Source organism: Ixodes scapularis, unplaced genomic scaffold, assembly GCF_016920785.2.
Source record: "Ixodes scapularis isolate PalLabHiFi unplaced genomic scaffold, ASM1692078v2 PGA_scaffold4__175_contigs__length_147842914, whole genome shotgun sequence".
Lineage (NCBI taxonomy): Eukaryota > Metazoa > Arthropoda > Arachnida > Ixodida > Ixodidae > Ixodes > Ixodes scapularis.
The window spans coordinates 121,479,053-121,496,605 of record NW_024609879.1 but is presented as its reverse complement, the minus strand read 5'-3'; the positions used below and the strand labels follow the sequence as shown (position 1 = coordinate 121,496,605).

The 17,553-nt window shown below is 49.2% G+C and overlaps 2 protein-coding genes across 3 annotated transcripts in view; one reads left to right on the top strand and one right to left on the bottom strand.

The window, feature by feature from the left end:
- The window catches only part of LOC120844098 (ral GTPase-activating protein subunit beta), a 79,812-nt gene that overhangs the window by 40,287 nt on the left and 21,972 nt on the right, over positions 1-17,553 (top strand). For both annotated transcript variants that reach the window (XM_040215723.3, XM_040215724.3), the window contains 5 exons: positions 846-956; positions 4,591-4,780; positions 5,931-6,019; positions 7,987-8,111; positions 8,908-9,078. In XM_040215723.3, coding sequence (XP_040071657.2) covers positions 846-956; positions 4,591-4,780; positions 5,931-6,019; positions 7,987-8,111; positions 8,908-9,078 — 686 coding nt within the window. The remainder of the gene's footprint in view (positions 1-845; positions 957-4,590; positions 4,781-5,930; positions 6,020-7,986; positions 8,112-8,907; positions 9,079-17,553) is intronic.
- Positions 10,076-12,517, bottom strand: LOC121047475. Its single transcript, XM_042293412.1, has 2 exons — positions 10,899-12,517; positions 10,076-10,505 (listed from the first exon to the last, which is right to left on the bottom strand). Exon 1 carries the CDS (start codon positions 12,512-12,514, stop codon positions 11,279-11,281), a length of 1,236 nt encoding a protein of 411 aa, XP_042149346.1. The 5' UTR covers positions 12,515-12,517; the 3' UTR covers positions 10,076-10,505; positions 10,899-11,278.

Sequence of the window (17,553 nt, the reverse complement as noted above, 5' to 3'; positions counted from 1 at the left end):
GCTTTGTTTTTTTGGGGGTGCCGGTCTTGACGGTTGTTTCTTTTTCTCTTTATGTGATGTCAGAAAGATGGCGTGTTTTTACTGAGATTCTGGTGATGCCATTTTTCTCTAAGAGTTTGGTGGCAGGGCCTCTTTTGTTCCAATAGACTAGTAATAATATTTTACAGCCATAGATCTAGTGTATTTGGAGAGGATGTCTTTTGGCTTTAAGCGAGTGCAAGTTACGGCAGTCATTCGAATCGGAAGGGACCAAGCCCCCGAAATACTATGTCGATAATACAGTGATGGCAAGGGCGAGCTGGTATAAGTTCACCATTTTCTTAAGATACCCGAGTCTGGGTGGAAAAACTTAAAGCAACCAAAGCAGAAGAAATCAAAAAGGTGACAAGAAAGCGGTGCTAACTACTTGCCTGCAGTGCGCACGTAGGTTGTGAGACGAGCTTCAGTTAAGAAACAGTGCCTACATTTGTATGAGATGTTTAAACTTCTTTTTATGAAAACATTATTTTGGCTTTTTACGCCACACAGATGAAGTTAATAACTTCTGATCAATGGTACTGTTTAGCTACATTCCCCCCATCCCACAATGGTGATTTCATGCATGGCAGTGCATAAAATCACCGTTTCGCCTCATTTCGTTATCGTCTTTCCCAAACGGCAGGGGGGTGTACAGCGTGTACAGCCTGCCTCAGACAAGGCTGTACACGCAGTGCACGTCTGCTATGACGGACGGCGAAACTTATCCTTCCGCCACCAGTTCTCTGACAAGAAATAAAGTTTCTGATGACGAAGCTTCGGGCAGCGGCTGGCATAACCGTGAAGGGGTCATTTTTGTGTGCTTGCAGCCCAAGGTTTCCGACGTCCCCCTGCTCAAAGCCGAGAAGGAACTGAAGCCGTCTTCGCTGCGAGTCAAGGATGCTGCGGAGGCTGCACTTTCCTGCATGATGGACCACGTGGTGAGACTCACTGCCCCAAACTGGTTGCATTATTGCGAGTCAATTCTAGTCTAAAAGGTTAAAGTGCAAATTCCCGCAAAAATATTCCCGAACATATTTTTTTTATTTATTGTTTGTCTATAATTTAATGCTTCCTACGTGCATTGAAATCAAAGACTAATAAGTAAGAAAGATTTATATCTCGCTGAAAAAGAGCAGAAAGCAGTGCTCTTCTCGCCAAATCGGGGCATTGAGCTTTCTACTTTCTGCTTCGTTCGCCTGTTACGTCGCGTCCCATGCAACCAAATCGGAATGCAAAAGATGGGAACGACAACTGGAAAAGTAATGTCTTATTGCAAGCAAATTGGACTGCGAAATAAATGCAAATAAAGATTTATACCTTATGTTTTTGCTCTAGTATGGTAAGGGTTACATAAATAAAAAGTTGTTAAGCCATACTTCAGATTTGCAGTAATTCTTTCCTCCACATTGTTATCAGTGATAGAAATTAAGGCCCATACGCACTTTCGCGTTTGAACGCGTTTGAGTGCGTTGCGGAGTCCTTGCGGCCAGGCGCGGTCGCTTGCGGAGCGACGCGCACCTTCCCGCAACGCTCGGTAGCGCGACGCAAACGAGTAGAGACTCGCTCAACTTTCCGAAGCATTGCGGTGCGTTCGACCCATCAGAAACCGAGAGAGGGGAGGAGGGTGACGTGTTCGCTCGTGCCACTTGGCCGACTCGGCGAGACGTATCCGGTTCTCCGCTCGTAGAACTTGCTTTTTCGTTTTGGGAAGCGTTGGGGAGTGTATTTTCCAAGGCTGCAATGGTTCAAGCTTTACAAAACGTCGGGAAAGCCAGCGGGATTGTCCCAAGATCGAACAGTTCGACGCTGTCACTGTGCACCGCCATGTTGGCTTGGATTTCGCTTACTATTGGTGAGCCACTAGCGACGATAGCGCATTCTTATTGGCTCTTGACTGCGGTTGACTGCGTGTCAATACAACTGTGCGTACAAGTTTGGCGCAAGCGCTCTTCGCAACGCAACGCGTCTGCTTGCCGCTACAGAACGCACCGCGCTCAAACGCGAATGTGCGTATGGGCCTTTAGAATGGGTTGATGTATTAATCTTATGTTTAAAACCACGTAGAGTGATAAAGAGTCACTATTTTCTAGCTACAGTGATTTAAATCAAATGAAGCCAATTTAAATCAAATAGTAAATCTAAATTACCAAATTAAAAAAAAAATTGTGATTTTTTTTTGTTATTATAAACGTGAAATTAGAAAAATAAATGTACGGACAACTGCACACAGTGTCTCTGAAATGCTGAGCATGGTTGTGTTTTTCTTCTTTTTTCTGCCCCGAAGTCAGGTTTCTTATGGAGGTAGTTCACCAGCTTTCATGTGTTTTTATCCTTTCACTTTTAGTGTAAGGGCAAAGTTGAGATGTTCTGGGGATTTGGTGGTGTTGAAATCGAAGTGTTGCTCGCGACTTTTGGCTGGAGAGTTGATTCGATTAGGACTGGTTCGGTAGAGAAGGACCACAAAACACAGTTGTACTGCATTTTGTACCAGTAATAGTCGCTTTTACAAGTTTCCCGTCATCTATTGGTGGAGGTTAAAGAATACACGCGGATGCCATAGCCAGTCACCGTCGCCACGATTGACACGTTGACGGTGTTTTGGGAGCTTGTGTTCTTACTGATAATCCCACACCGCTCGGATGGTGCGTTTTCATTAGAGGTGCGCAAATATTCTAAACTTCAAATAATTCGTGAATAGCATTTGCCATTAAGTTTGGTTCACAGCACCCTTTTACCGTTCGAAGTACAGTAGAACCTCAACAATTCAATCTCGGTTTATTCAGAATCCTGCATAATTCGCAAAATTTCCACGGTCCCATGATTTCTCATGAAAATATGACCGGATAATCAGATGAGCACTCCGCGTGTGCCTACACGGTCAGTTTGCCAATTCAGTCTTCCAGGTTCAATTTTTAGTCGCTAGGTGGTGCCAGTTGGCATCCAGATTCGGCAGAAAAAACAAAGATGCCACGCATCTTCGCTGATCTGTTTCCTGCTTGCTGGTCCATGCGCTTTGTAGTCTCTTTATTTTTTTGGGCTTGGGCAGGTGTTGGGCAGGCTTTGTCACTCTCGCCTCACTTGGAGTTGATGATCGGTGTCAGTGACCGGTACTCTTGGTGCCGTGCCGCTGTGTTTTGGGACATTACTGATCCACATGTAAGCGATTTAGCGAGCGACGAGATGAGCGACGGCGACAGCAACGAGAGTCAGCGACAAGCGACGGAAATTTCTCATTGTTACCCGTCGTGTCGCTCATTGCCTTGGTTGCTTGCTCCTGTCGCTTTTATGCGATATGCCTTGTTGCGCGATTGACCGAGCGACAGCGAAGCAGGTTGCCGTCGCTTGTCTCGTCGTTTGCCAAATCGCTTACATGCAACCAGTCATGGAGCAGGAAGATACCACCAGTGCTAGTGCCTGTATTGTCCCTTGGATTGACGATGAGGGAGAGAAGCTTTGCTCCCGCATTAAAGGACAGTGACGGTGAGTCGTTCGGCATGAGGTTGACTGACTTCTTAAACACGGAAGAGAATGAGTAAACCTACTATGCAGACCTTGAGGGCGAAATCACTGAGTGTGACGGCAGAGGTTGATGACAATGATGAGCCACCTCGGGGCCCCACTTTAGGGGAAGTTATACAGTCGCTGAATATCGTCCGCAGCTTTGTGGAATGTAACGACGGTGATTCTGAGATGTTGCGCCTAGTTAGACTTCTTGAAAATATGACGGTCGGCGCCGCTAGTTACAGAACGCAACAGTCCCATATCGCTGATTCCTTCGGGTAATGCTCTCTCATTTTGACTACTCGTTTTGAATCAAATGTTTCCTTCAAGATTCAAGGCTTCGTGCACAATTTTTTGTTGTTTTCTTTAGTTTTTAAATAATTCGCAAACTCGCTTAACTCACATTTTTTTCGGTGCCTGACTGACTTCGAATTAATGAAGTTCTACTGTATTAGAGCTATTCGAAGTTAGTATAAAATGACAAATAACGTCTTTGGAATTTTTTACTTCTCGCGTCGAGCTTCACCGCTTTGCACCGGCGCCGCAGCATCCATCTTTCCTGCATCGCACCGGTGCACACGCGTCAAACTTTATTGTTCTGCACCAGCGTGCTAGGAGGAACAACCAATCTCTGGGACCATCTGAGTTGGCTGGACGATCGCAGACATCTTGCTCGCCCAATCTCAAAAAAATTACCGGCGTGGGAGAAAGTGCTTGCTTAGAACGTGAACCGAAGTGGTAGCATTAGAGGCCCGTAATACCCCGTTTGAGAAAAACAACATAAAGGGTCGACGCCCAGTTCACGTTACCCATGTCACGCGGTGCATGTAGGTGCACCGTGAGCTGACTCACGCTTAATCCCCGGCAGGACAAGAAAGGCAGAGAAGTCTCTCGGTCACATAGCCCCTAGCGTTAGCTTCCCGCCCGAGATAACGCTTCGAAGTATTGTGGGCTTTGAGCAAAATGTCGTTCTCGTCCTGCCGGTCACTGGTCACGAGTGTCAACAACACGGGTCTCCGACGATTGACGGCCGTCGCAGTCGAGAATCGCCGTTCTCTCCTGTCGCGACAGGGCTACTTCCCCAAGCTGGCGGGTCCGGAGACGCTGTCGTCTCTTCTAGACGAGGAAGCGCTGCTCAAGTTTGGCCACCCAGACTTGGCAATGCCCGTGCCGGAGGCCGTCGGGAAGCACTTTCGCTACTTCGTCACTCAGAACTCCGCCATTGTCGCCATCCTCGAGGAGAATCTCGGCAACGATCAAGGTGCGGAGAATTTCGGTACACCTTGAGTTGAAGGCACTTTGAGCTCTCCCCCAGATCATTTTTAGTGCTTAAATATGACACGGACAGTCGCCGACTGATTTTTCACACTTTGCAGGGACCAAAAGAAAATGTCCGAATAATAGAGCAGGCCCAAAAATCATGGGATTAAAAAAACTTGCCTTTATTACGTTTAAGCAGGGTTAAAAAAGGCCATAAATAGTGCTATGCTTCAGGTTACGGCTGTGCGCCTTGCTTCAGGTTACGCCTCCATTTGCATTCGGCAACTTTTAGCTTTAGAATCGCTGCCTTCTTTTCTAGCATTATGGCTGAGTACTTTCTGCGCTTCTTAGGGACACATCGTGGCGGCGGAAGAACGGATGGGGCAATGACGTCCAAGTTAGCATAGTCCGAAAACTTGATTCAGCGAGACGAGATTGAGATGAGAGGTGCAAGTCCACGACTGCAATGGAAAATGAACAAAGCAAAATGGTAACAACAGTGATGATGATAATGATGCGCACCTAGAGAAAAAAAAACATATAGCGTCACCTAGCAGTAGGGCTTAGCAGTGCTCAAGCAGTGCTGCCAAACCAAGCCATTCCATGTAAGCCCAACATAGGATACAAAATGACCGCTTCTTGGTGGTGTTTCCTGCTGATTGCTCGCGATGAACTTCCAGACTTGAAGCCGTTCTAAACATCGGTCGTGAATATGCACTATTTCTACAGAATAGGTTACGGTTTCTTCTTTAGGTCCGAAATATCGAAAAGTCGGAATTATTGGCGTCCGAAAAATCGGTCGGCGACTGTATGTGACAAAAACAAAAGCAAAAATACCTTGCAAAAAAGAAAAATTGTGAAATGTTAACGTTGTAAGACACATTTTGAGTCAAGAATGATTCCAAACATGCTTTTTTTTTTTTTTTTGAGACGTTGACCCCGAAATAGAGGCGTGTTTGGAATCGCTCTTAACTCAAGATTGGCCTCACGATGTAAACATTGCACTAAAAATGTTTTCTTGAGCTGGGTGAGGGGGGGTAGTACATTGTTTTTGTGACAGACGTGTCACGTTCAGGCTCTTAAACAATGTTATTTTTGGCAGTTCAGTGTCCTTTTAACTGCTATTAATTCTCATGACCTGTTGCTTTCAGGAGCCCTTCCAACTGTGACCTTGTTAGTAAGGGTGCCATTTGGAAGACACGCCTGGACTATGCAACTACGTCATCTTCCGAGGCACAAGGTGCGAGGCATTTGATTTCTTTTACGATTTTCAGCTCGTCCTATAGCAGGCTAGGTAGGTGGATGCATCTGGCTGGGTTGGGGCCAAACTCCAGGCATATTTTCCCGGGTATAGTTGGGCTTTTTGAAGATGCCTCCAAACCAGTTTAGGCTTTCTAGATGCGGTTCCAACTGGGCTTGGTGGGGCCTTTCAAATGCCACGTAAACCGTGATAAACGTTCCAGATGATCTAGATCAGGGGTCTCCAAACGTCTTGGCTGAGGGGCCGGATCGGGGATCTGTCACACTCTCAAAGGCCGGACTAAAAACGAGTGAATGTAAATGAGGAAATACTAAAGTAAACTTTATAAAGCATTTAAGTGATAAATTTTAAACTACAGTAGAAAAGGCACTCTTTTTCGCCCACAATGTGGGAAGAAGTAAAAGCGATAGCTGCAGCACGTTCGTGCAAGCTGGCAAAATGGTGTCGTCACGCACCTAAGAACAGTGGTGCAAAGTGTTTCATGCACCCTGCCGTCGTGGTTGGCATCATGGATACCACCGACGACTGCCATGAGCGCTCTGCGACAGGTGAAGTAAGCAGGCAGGGTGAGACACCGGATGCGTGCGTCGATTTACTTCGTAAACTTGCCAGGTCGACGGCGGTGCCAGCGTGCGTCGTCGGCACACTGACCTCGGACGCCATGCGGAGGCTTAATTCCGCCATGGCGAGGCCGCTGAACTAGTCATTTTTGCAGTTACTAAGGTCAACGTCGAAGTCGCTGGTTACGACGAGCGGGACGGTGTTGTGGTGCAGAGCGCGGAATCGGCGAAGCGCGAAATCGGTGAAATGTTGGTTGCGGGTTGGCCATGTGGAAGGTCTTAGCCCTCGGGCGCCACGGAATTCTGCCGTAAACCGAGCCGTTCCTTCCGCGCTCGCTCCTGGGACGGAGTACGGCCTTGGCGCGGCAGCACCATTAGGAAGACTCTGACTTAAACCGAACCACCAGCATGCCAATGGTGGCTTGGTTTGTCCTTGGAGAGCTTTCCTGTATCGTGACGACAAGTTTTCAGGCAGGAGGCATCCGAAGGCCGGTTTACACATTTTCATTTAAGTGTGATCAAGCACATTGTGACCGCTCGTAATCGCTTACGAGGAGAGAGAGCACGCAGGCACTATCTGTCGGATCTAACACCTTCGACCTGCATATCTTTCGTACATCATTCCTTCACTGTGTGCTTGATATAAATCATACGACATTAAAAAAGATACTCTTTTTTATGGATAGTGCGTAGATTTTATTTCGCAAGTACTGTAAAACCTTCACTCTAGTAGTCAGATGTACGGGGCCCGATCGAGCAAACGAAACGCGGTTTCTCGACCTGCAAAAATAAACTGCATCGCAGAAAGCCGAAACTCTGTGAGAACGTGATGCAAGCGGCGGTGACAGAATGCAAAAGTCTGAGAACATGACGTCACCCGGATCGATTTATATGTACGAGACAACGAATTTCTTCCACGAGCCGACGTCCATCAAAGTTTAATATTTGTCGAGCCAGAAAATTACATGTGGGTGCCTGTAGCATTAATTGTGGTGAAAAAAAAAAAAAAAAACTTGTCAGCGAGAAAGACGATACTGGTTGCCTTCTTTCTGACAAATCTCTTTTACGAAAACAGATGCTACAGGTGCCCGCAATGTCATTTCTTGGTTCAATAAATATATTAGGCTTATAGAAAATTTTTTTTTGTATCCAATATCTTTTGAGCCATGTAAGGTCGTGTTCTCTAACTTTCGCATTTTGCCACCACCACTAGCATGACATCCTTGTTGAGTTCCACTCAAAGAGAATGTGTAATCCTGCTCAAATGCAGACGTGTTATCCAGCCTTGTGGGCCATGGTGTGACAACCAAGTCTTTGCAAAATCATTGCAGTTTCTCTTTTTGCCAACCCTAAAGCGGCGGCCTCTCTTTTCGTTTAAATACGCAGTCCGGGGCTCGGAGTACGGTTGCCAACCCGGGACGTCCCATGCCGCAGTACGACCCTCCGCTGCACAACCATCCGCCTCCGAGTTACTTTCCTGAGACCACGGCGGACATTCCCACCTGCGAGATGTGAGCACCCGGTGGCAGGAGGGTTGAGTGTTTTGGCGCAAAAGGTTTCAAAGTCATTTCAGTGAAGATGTCATTGTGTTACGTGACACCCTGACATCAAGTCATAAGTGAAGAAATCATAGTATCATATAACACCCTGATATCAAGTCAAATAAGTGAAGACGTCATAGTGTCATGTGACATATGATGTGAAGCCCTCACATCAAGGTCATATAAGTGAATATGTCCCAGTGTCACGTGACATGTCATGTGACATCCTGACATCAAGTCATATAAGTGAAGACGTCACAGTGACATGTGACATGTCATGTGACACCCTGACATCAAGGAGATATAAGTTGTGACATCATGTAACATCATGTCACTTGCCATGATGATATCCATTGAGATGATCAAGTCACATGACAGATCATCGGGTCATGTCGCATGACGTCACGAGGTCACATGACATCGTGCGACCCCTCAACGTGACGTGACTTAGTCACGTGACCTCACAGGGAAAAAAGTAGCCTCACGAACAGTGCTGTACAGTGCAGACTGTGTTCTAGATCAAAACAAAGTAAAGCCGTATATAAAAACTTATTTCCCAGAAGTTTGGGTTTTTCTTATCAAGGACAAATCTGATTCCAGGGATTTCTTTTTTTTTTTTTGGTTTTCCTTGATTGTGATAAAGCTGGGTCAGGGGCTAGTTTTCGGTGTTCATTGGTAGGTACGAAAACATAAAGACAGAAGCCATTTGTAATCGAAGAGTCGAGACTTGTTGTGACCTCTCCCGTGATGGTCCTTGTCGTGGTAGCGACAAGAGCATTCCGGATCCGACGAGCTCCACGCTGACCCGGGAGGAGGCGCAGATGTTGGGCTTCCTGGACCAGCAAGCCAAGATGGAGAAGAGCGTGTGCCGGCGATGGGAAGATGCCATGTGGCAGCCCGGAGCGCTCAGCCCGAGCACCGACTGCAAGGCACCGAGGCAGGGAACACTCTTCTTTACCTTGTTTTGCTTTCAACTTTTATGTACCCCCGCACTCCTCACACGGACACTATGAGCTCTAAAGCTCTATCTGACCTTTTGCTGCACTTGCAGCTCTCACAATCCCCGTTAACACTGTTTGTGAAAGAGTTTGGATCGCATTTCACTCCTGGCCTGGACCGGCACTAATTCTAAAATCGACGGGCATCTCAAAGAAACGTGGCAGTCACTTCACGCTTGTATCGTGTGTAGCATTATTTAATATACTTATCTCTGTGGCAACCATCAGGCTACCCGGTGATGGAGTCGAGTGCTTTGATATCCGAGGCTTTTGGTGTCTATTTCTGTGAAGACTGGACGTGGTAAATCTGCATTTCTTTCGCTATGATAAAATTGTCATCTCTGTGGGCTTAGACAAAGTAAATAAAAAAGTGAAAGCCGTTTACAACTTCCTGTAACGCCGAATTGGAGCGCAGCTCTTGAGGAGGAGGAGTGGAGGGTATATTCCTCCTCCTCCCTCGTGATCATGCCTGCTAGTCCTCCTCCCCTCCTGCTCCCCCTCCCTCTCCTTTACCACCTCCTCGTCCTTCAAGCTCCTCCCCTCCCCTCACCTCCGCCTCCTCGTCTCTCCTCCCCCCGTCCTCCACCTTCGTACTGCTTTCCTCCTTGCCGCTCAAGCCGGAAAGGGTCGCGTAAGAGCTGTGCTCTGAAATATAGAGTCAGGACAAATAATTTGGAGGGTTGAAATTTTATTGATTGGGGAAAAACCGTGGTGTATATTGGAAACTGCGTTGCATATCCGGCCAAGGTTTACGCTAATAACGTACAAAGCCAACGTACGCAATTGTTATACCAATGTACCTTAAAGTTTGCTCCGCGAGTTTCCAATTTACGTCCTGGATGAAAACCCCATTATTAATTTAACTAAACCGCCATGATCAGCCGCCGTGGCATGATGTTCAGCAGCCTCTCCAGTGTAGCAGCCAACCAGGACATGAAAAAAAAAAAGCATGTAGTTAAGCAGTGGGCAAATGTTCCCAGGGTTTATGCTTGACATCCACGCTTAGACAGTTAGAAGTTAAAATGCTGCCTACCTTTTTTTGTCTGCTGTGTGTAAGCAGCAAAACTTTTCACTTCTAAGCTTACAAGGGTTTCAAGGTGACGTGATCACCAGACTAAAAGTGTGATGGACACTGGAAGATGGGCACTCGGCCGAGTATAATATAAAAAAGAAAACACTTATAATAAGTGAAACAAGCGTAAAAAAAGACACTTTAGAGAAGCTACAGGCAGGCACACCATCTTAAACTTGATAAGGGACTTACCCCAAACATGGTGTTGTGATTTGTTTAGATCTGACGCAAGATGAACTTCAATACTTGATGATGAAAGAGGGTCATGAAAGTCGTCACATGCTTGGAACACACCTATAATGAATGTAGGGAAGCCGGTCTGAACTGTGTTAATGACGTTTACAATGTTTTCGTCGAACGTCTTAACAATGCTGTCGGCCATGTTAAATTCGAATGAAAAATATTCAAGCTCTAGATACTTAGAGTGTGTAGTTCCAGTAGCAAAGGAAGGAAGAGGCCCCGAGCTATGACATTCCCTAAGTTCCAAATGTGCTCCAAGCAAGGGGGGGGGGGGGGGGGGGGGCGGGGGCGAGAGGGAACGGAGGGGAGGGTATGCCCCTCCTCCTCATCCGTACTCTCTCGTCGTCCCCTTCTCCTCCTCCTGTGCTCCTCCTCCTCTTTTGAGGTATCTCAATTTTGCGATATACCGCACTGAACTATGTAATATATTGTGGTATTTTTGCTCACCGCTTGTACGGAGAAAGGGAATATACTTGTCAGATCTGGAAGCTCCAATGTGATTTACGATTGATGAGACCACTTGCTTGCACAACACGTATCTGGCATCTCCTCTCCTCCTCCTCCTCAACCTCACCGTCCTCCTCCTCCTCTTCGTCTTGTACGACTTGCACGCTCCAACTGATAACGAAGCTGGTAGATGCTCCTCCGAGTGGCCCGCCTAACACCTCTCAAGGTACGCAAGACCGTCGGAGGGAACAATTTCCCAGCTTTCGTTCTTCTCCTCCTCCTTTCTTCCTAGCGTGCAGTGCATATCGTCGCCAAAGTTCGGCGTCCAAAATCCCCACAATATATACAAATATAGAGCAAGCTCCTCCTATACTGGTGCTTTAAATAGCACTCTTATCCCAGTCCTTGATTGTTATGAAGGAAGCCTTGTGATCTGAGAAGTGGCAGGATATGTGTTCCAGGTGATGGACCAAAGGCTCATTTTGAAAGACGAGGTCTATGCACGTGTTTCGAGAGGTCGTCACAGCGGTGTGAGCTGTTACGAGGGAGAGAAATGGGAGGTTTTCCTGCATAAGTGGTATGAAGTTCTTATTCTTCTTTAAGTCTGCATTAAAGTCCCCCACTACTAACATGGGTGTGGACCCACGTGTGCTTAACGCAAGTCGCAGAAAATGCACGATATCTTTGGTGAGTGCTGTAGGCGAGATATACAGAGCCACCACTACCAAGCCGTTGTCGAACTTGGCGCCACAAAGTTCTCCAACTTCGTCTGACGTTCCAAATATCTCGATGGGTACGGCAGACAGACCCTTACGCACGTAGATGGCCACCCCTGCCGCTCTGTTGTGCTCTCTACTGACGCCGCAGCAGTACTGGTAGTCCATGATTTCTACCGCCTGTTTTGGATCCATCCACGTTTCCGAGAGGCAAAGTACAGATGCATGGCGTAGGACGGGGTCGTGGTGCACGTCCTTGGAATGCGCCGGCAGAGAGCGAACATTAAGTGCGGCGACCGAGAACAAGTGCGGTTGCTTAATCATTGCGTAGCACTTAGCAGTGACAGTTTGGAGTTTGTGTGACTGCAGCCGACGAAACTCATCGAGTAGTACCCTGTCGGGATTGGGCTTGCCGTGGTAGAACGTAAAGTCATTGTCCACATTGGTGAGGTAGAGCCCGTTGATGTCTGTAGCACGACTCAGTGCCACGTATACCAATTTCTGTGGATGACTTTTGGCATACGAGTACACCACGTTTTCATACGTGCCTCCCTGTGATTTGTGAATGGTGATAGCACTTGCTTGCACAACGGGTAGCTGGCATCTCCTCAGGGATATCCTTGACTTCTTATCAATGACGCAAGTGACTGTGCGTCTTTCGATAGGTGTCCAATTTTGCTGAATATTTCTGTCGAGTGCCCGTAACTGCCGGGATTTTGCGGCCGCCACGGTTCCAATCGCAATTTTGGAACCAAGCTCACCGAAATGCAGCCAGATGCGTTCCGGCTCTCGGAGCGTATCGTATTGTATGTACTGCAGTATTCCAACAGAGCCATTGACCAGACCATCGGAAACATCGACATTGAGTGTGAGCATATATGGTTTTCCAATGCATAGCATTATATTAGCTGACAGGTTTCCGAGTTCGGCCTTGGGCAGCGTTTCGGCCTTGCGCATTGCCTCTGTCTTCTCCTGCATAGACCTGAATCCAACGATTGTGTCCCGTGCCGGACATGCCACACAATTATCTTCGGTTGCAATGGCCGTGTTCGTATTGTAGTAGTCCGATTCCTTGTTGGAGTAGTACAAGCGGATGCCACCGGGACAACACGTTTCTGCTTGTTGTTGCGTGACGAACCGACTCTGGATCAATGCGATTTCTTCGGAATCCAATTCTGCACCGTCTCCAATTTTGGTAAGTATGGTGGAAAACCTGAGATCGCTTTGCCTTACAACCTTCGTGAGGACAAAGTATGACAAATGGTGCCATGCGATTTCCGTGTTAAACACACTGTTCGTCTTGACGCGCTTGAAAACCTCGGCGGCACGAACGGGGGGAAGCTGGCGCAGGTCTCCGCAGAGGATGATGTCTAACCCGCCGAAAGGCTCTAGATATTTGCAAGTGATGATGCGGAGTCGCGAGTCCACTTTCTGAAGCATGTCGGCGGACATCATGCTAACCTCATCGATAATCACGCACCTGACGTTCCTGAACGCATAGCGGAACGTGTTCAACTCGTTGTCCCGGAGTCCGCCATCCCTATTGATGGTAAGTCTGAACGCTGCATGTACAGTTATTCCACCAAGCGCGACCGCCGCTTTTCCAGTTGTAGCACAGGCAACATAGGCGTTTACATTATCTGAACCAGCAGGGTTGCAATATCTGTTGTAGACGTCCATGATGAGACGCAGTACAAATGTCTTCCCACATCCAGCCACTCCCGTGAAGAAGATTTGTAGTGGCGGAGAGTCCGGTATAGTGAGTCTATGCACGACTTCTCGGACGATCTCGTACTGCTCCTCATTCGTCTTGCGCATTGTGTCCAGGTATTGATCTCTGCTCATGACGTCTTGGCGCGTGCACACGGCGGGGCACTGCTTAAACGGGGCATTGGATTGGACCATACCGATGTCTAGGAGATCGGAGTCGTTGTTTTCCATGGCCATCGGGTGCAGTCTCACATCTGGGAGCTCAGAAGTGGCACAATGTTCCCCGTCATTTGACTGGAGCATGGAATTACAAACGGCACGAATTTGCTCAATGTCTACGTCACTGTGGTACCGTGCCTTGTTCTCTAGAATGACGTCGATGTTTTGCTCATACAGACGCTCGAAACAGTTTTGGTCTAAGATGTCAACTTCTTTGCGGAATGGATAGAAAAGCAGGACATGTTCTCGCTTGAAGTTGACTGAATCGTCTACGGAGTAACCGCGGTAGCGAAGTATCCGTCGCTGATTCCTCTTTTTGTAGGTATATATGTTGTACTCGGTAGCGAACTCTGCTAGAGTAACAGGTTCCAATTCGGGAATGCGGTCTTCGTAGCGCTCGATCATCGTCCGTTTCCATACATCAGTGCTTGATTCTACTAAGCCTTCCTGCGCCATCTGAGCGTTAGACTTCCGAATGCGCGTCCTTTCCTCGGGCCATGCAGAGTTCACGAAGACAACTTTGCGACTCGTCTCCGACATATCCTGGTTGAGCAAACACCATGCGGCCTCCTGTGCGGACAGTTCAATGGCATTCAACATTTTCACACCTAGATGTCTCAGTGCCTGAGAATAGGCCATATCCCCCTTCTCCTTGACAATTTCTTGCACTGCTCGATTGAGGTTCGACATACCTCGGTTGGCCTTGTTTACATATTCCACCACGTAGGCAGCACACGCGTACGTGTCGAGGACGATCTGAAGATCCATGTTAGAATCGAGAATTGATGCAACCCATGGGTTAAAGTAATTCACCCACTTTTGGTGCACAGTACGGGGTAGCATGATGGTGGCACGAGGAGTGCCTGCTCGGAGAACAGAAATGTACTCCGCCTTGTCCGCGACACCGTGATGTTCCCAAAACTGCTCCATGGAGTCATAATTTGTCGTTTCCAGGGCCTGATGCATGGCCTCGTACTTGTTTAGGAGGCTCTCGATTTTCTTCTTCTGCGCTTCATTGTCCACAGTGGGGAAAGGCACTACGACCATACATTCATCGATGGGCATAAAAGGCGCGTTAAAGCGGCATCTGGTGGTGTTGTGCTTGTAGCAGGTATGCGTGTGTTGGTGCACCTGAGTCCGCTCCCGCTTCAAGCATCCGTTGTCGATGGAAAGCAGAACGTTGGCTATTTCAAGAGTCTGGGGCATGAGCATCGAGAGCTCCTCGTTGGGCGCGTTATGAAGCCAAAGGAGAATGTGCGCGTGTGCCGACCCGCGGTGCTGAAATTCGATCCGCTTAAAGTAGTCGACGACTATGTACGGCCTAAAAGGCGATACACGGGTGTTGCGGAGAATGTTGAGAATGACACGCACCAATCGGTCGAAATATATGGCACAGACCACGGGATCGTCATTTACTAGCTGTGCTCGATAAATGCTGTTCATTTGCTCACGTGGTACTTCGATCTCGCCGGGCTTCAACCGAAGGCGTTGAAGCAACTGCAAAAGGTCGGGCCAGTGCATTTCCGAGGCAGAAAGAGTGAGGAACGCGGTCGGCTTACCCAACTGCCGTATCATAGCAAAGAGGTCTTTCTTGCGTTTTGTCCAGTACTGCACGGTGTTGGGAATACCATGCATGAAAGCCATGTCGTGCTCGACCGCTTGCTGCACAAAATCCTTGTCGAGCAACTGTTGCTTCGTTAGTGTTTCCAGTGCCTTTATGTTACGGAAGGCCACACACATGTCACCGGCTACTCGGTGCCTAAACACTTTCATGGCCATGTACAGTACGTGCTGCGGGGTGGCCCCTCGACGGTCTGATCTGCGGATCTCACTCATGGCGTGTGTGAAGACTGTCGGTTTTGCGCTGGCATCTACTCGGCGCGGCTCACCGAGATAGATCTGTGGGAACGAAAGCTCCTCTGAGTGTTCGTCATAAAGTATGCTCACGGGCCTTTTTCCCTCACCTGGCGCAATCGCTAGAAACTTGTCTTCGTCCCATACGAGAGTGTGCTGAGCCAGAGTCATGGCTGTAGCCACTTGGATCGGATCGTTGAGGTCTGAGCATTGCGGGAGCAACTCGATCTCGTCGTGTTCGTCCACTTCTACGATATCCCCCAAACGGGCAAAATCGCACTTTATATTATAATGCTTGTACAGCGTGCTATCACACAGCAGCTTAAGCCACGGCAGCAGATCACATTTTTTTACTGCCCCTGCCAGGTAGGTCGTCTTCGCAAACATGCGCCGCTTCAAATGTACATTGAGGGCTCGGTCTTGTTCGATGGCACGAGGCAACATTGTCACCATGTCGTCCACATCAACACAGACGTTCACTACTGGTCCCTTAATGCCGTGTTGACCTGCACCGTGCATCAGCCGTCGCAGTTGCATGAAAGGAATTCGTGGAGATATGAGTCTCTCACTCACCGCGTTCAATTGTGGGAGGTGGGCTGGCTTCGGGGGATATACATAACCGTTACTTGAGGAAAGATGAGGAATATGACCCTTGTGCACTGATTGTATGCAGGTCGAGCACAGTTTGAATTGGGTTAGGTCCGAGTTTGGAAATGATTGCTCTAGGGTCTCGTGACATCTGTCCGGTAGCGGTTGCAAGTCGTTTTGGAACCAGAGCCGATCACAGACTGAACATACGCTCCCAAACGGGTTGTCTCTAAACAGCCGTTGGAAAATTTTTGTTGCACCGTCAGGCTTAGCGATCCTTGCCTTTTGCTTGGCTTCCGCTGTGGCGGCGCTCACTCCTGGCTGCTCTCGGCGGCGGCGATGAGCCTCTGCCTCGGCGTCGCGCACTTCCGGGTCCTCTCGATAGCGGCTTCTGGCTTCCGCTTCGGCGGCGCTCACTCCTGGCTGCTCTCGGCGGCGGCGATGAGCCTCAGCCTCGGCGTCGCGCACTTCCGGGTCCTCTCGACGGCGGCGCTTAGATTGAGCTTCAGCAGCGCTCACTTCTGGCTGCTCTCGGCGGCGGCGATGAGCCTCTGCCTCGGCGTCGCGCACTTCCGGGTCCTCTCGATAGCGGCTTCTGGCTTCCGCTTCGGCGGCGCTCACTCCTGGCTGCTCTCGGCGGCGGCGATGAGCCTCAGCCTCGGCGTCGCGCACTTCCGGGTCCTCTCGACGGCGGCGCTTAGATTGGGCTTCAGCAGCGCTAACTTCTGGCTGCTCTCGGCGGCGGCGATGAGCCTCTGCCTCGGCGTCGCGCACTTCCGGGTCCTCTCGATAGCGGCTTCTGGCTTCCGCTTCGGCGGCGCTCACTCCTGGCTGCTCTCGGCGGCGGCGATGAGCCTCTGCCTCGGCTTCGCGCACTTCCGGGTCCTCTCGACGGCGGCGCTTAGATTCAGCTTCAGCAGCGCTTACTTCTGGGTGCTCTCGGTGACGGCGATGAGCTTCTGCTTCGGCGTCGCGCACTTCCGGGTCCTCTCGATAGCGGCTTCTGGCTTCCGCTTCGGCGGCGCTCACTCCTGGCTGCTCTCGACGGCGGCGATGAGCTTCTGCTTCGACGTCGCGCACTTCAGGGTCCTCTCGACGGCGGCGCTTAGATTGAGCTTCAGCAGCGCTCACTTCTGGCTGCTCTCGGCGGCGGCGATGAGCCTCTGCCTCGGCGTCGCGCACTTCCGGGTCTTGTCGACGGCGCTGTTTAGCTTCAGCTTCGGCGGCACGCACTGCAGGATCTTGGCGCCGGCGGCGCTGAGCCTCTGCTCGGGCAGTGCGTTTAGCAGCAGCTGCTTCATCTGACTCGCTCATTTTGTGAAAAAAGAACTGCCTGATTACGTCTCGTCGTCGTCGTCTTTGTGATATCACTCATGCTGGATCACGGCGCCGGCGGTGCTGACCCTCTGCTCGTGCAGCACGTTTAGCAGCAGCTGCTAAAGCCCCTCCATCCTGACAAAAGTGGCTGCATTGATTGTTGTGGAAATGCTCGAGACACGTGCCGGGCACCAATTCTGGGAAGAACATGGCCAGTGTAACATGGCATCTGAAATCTAGTTTGAATGTGC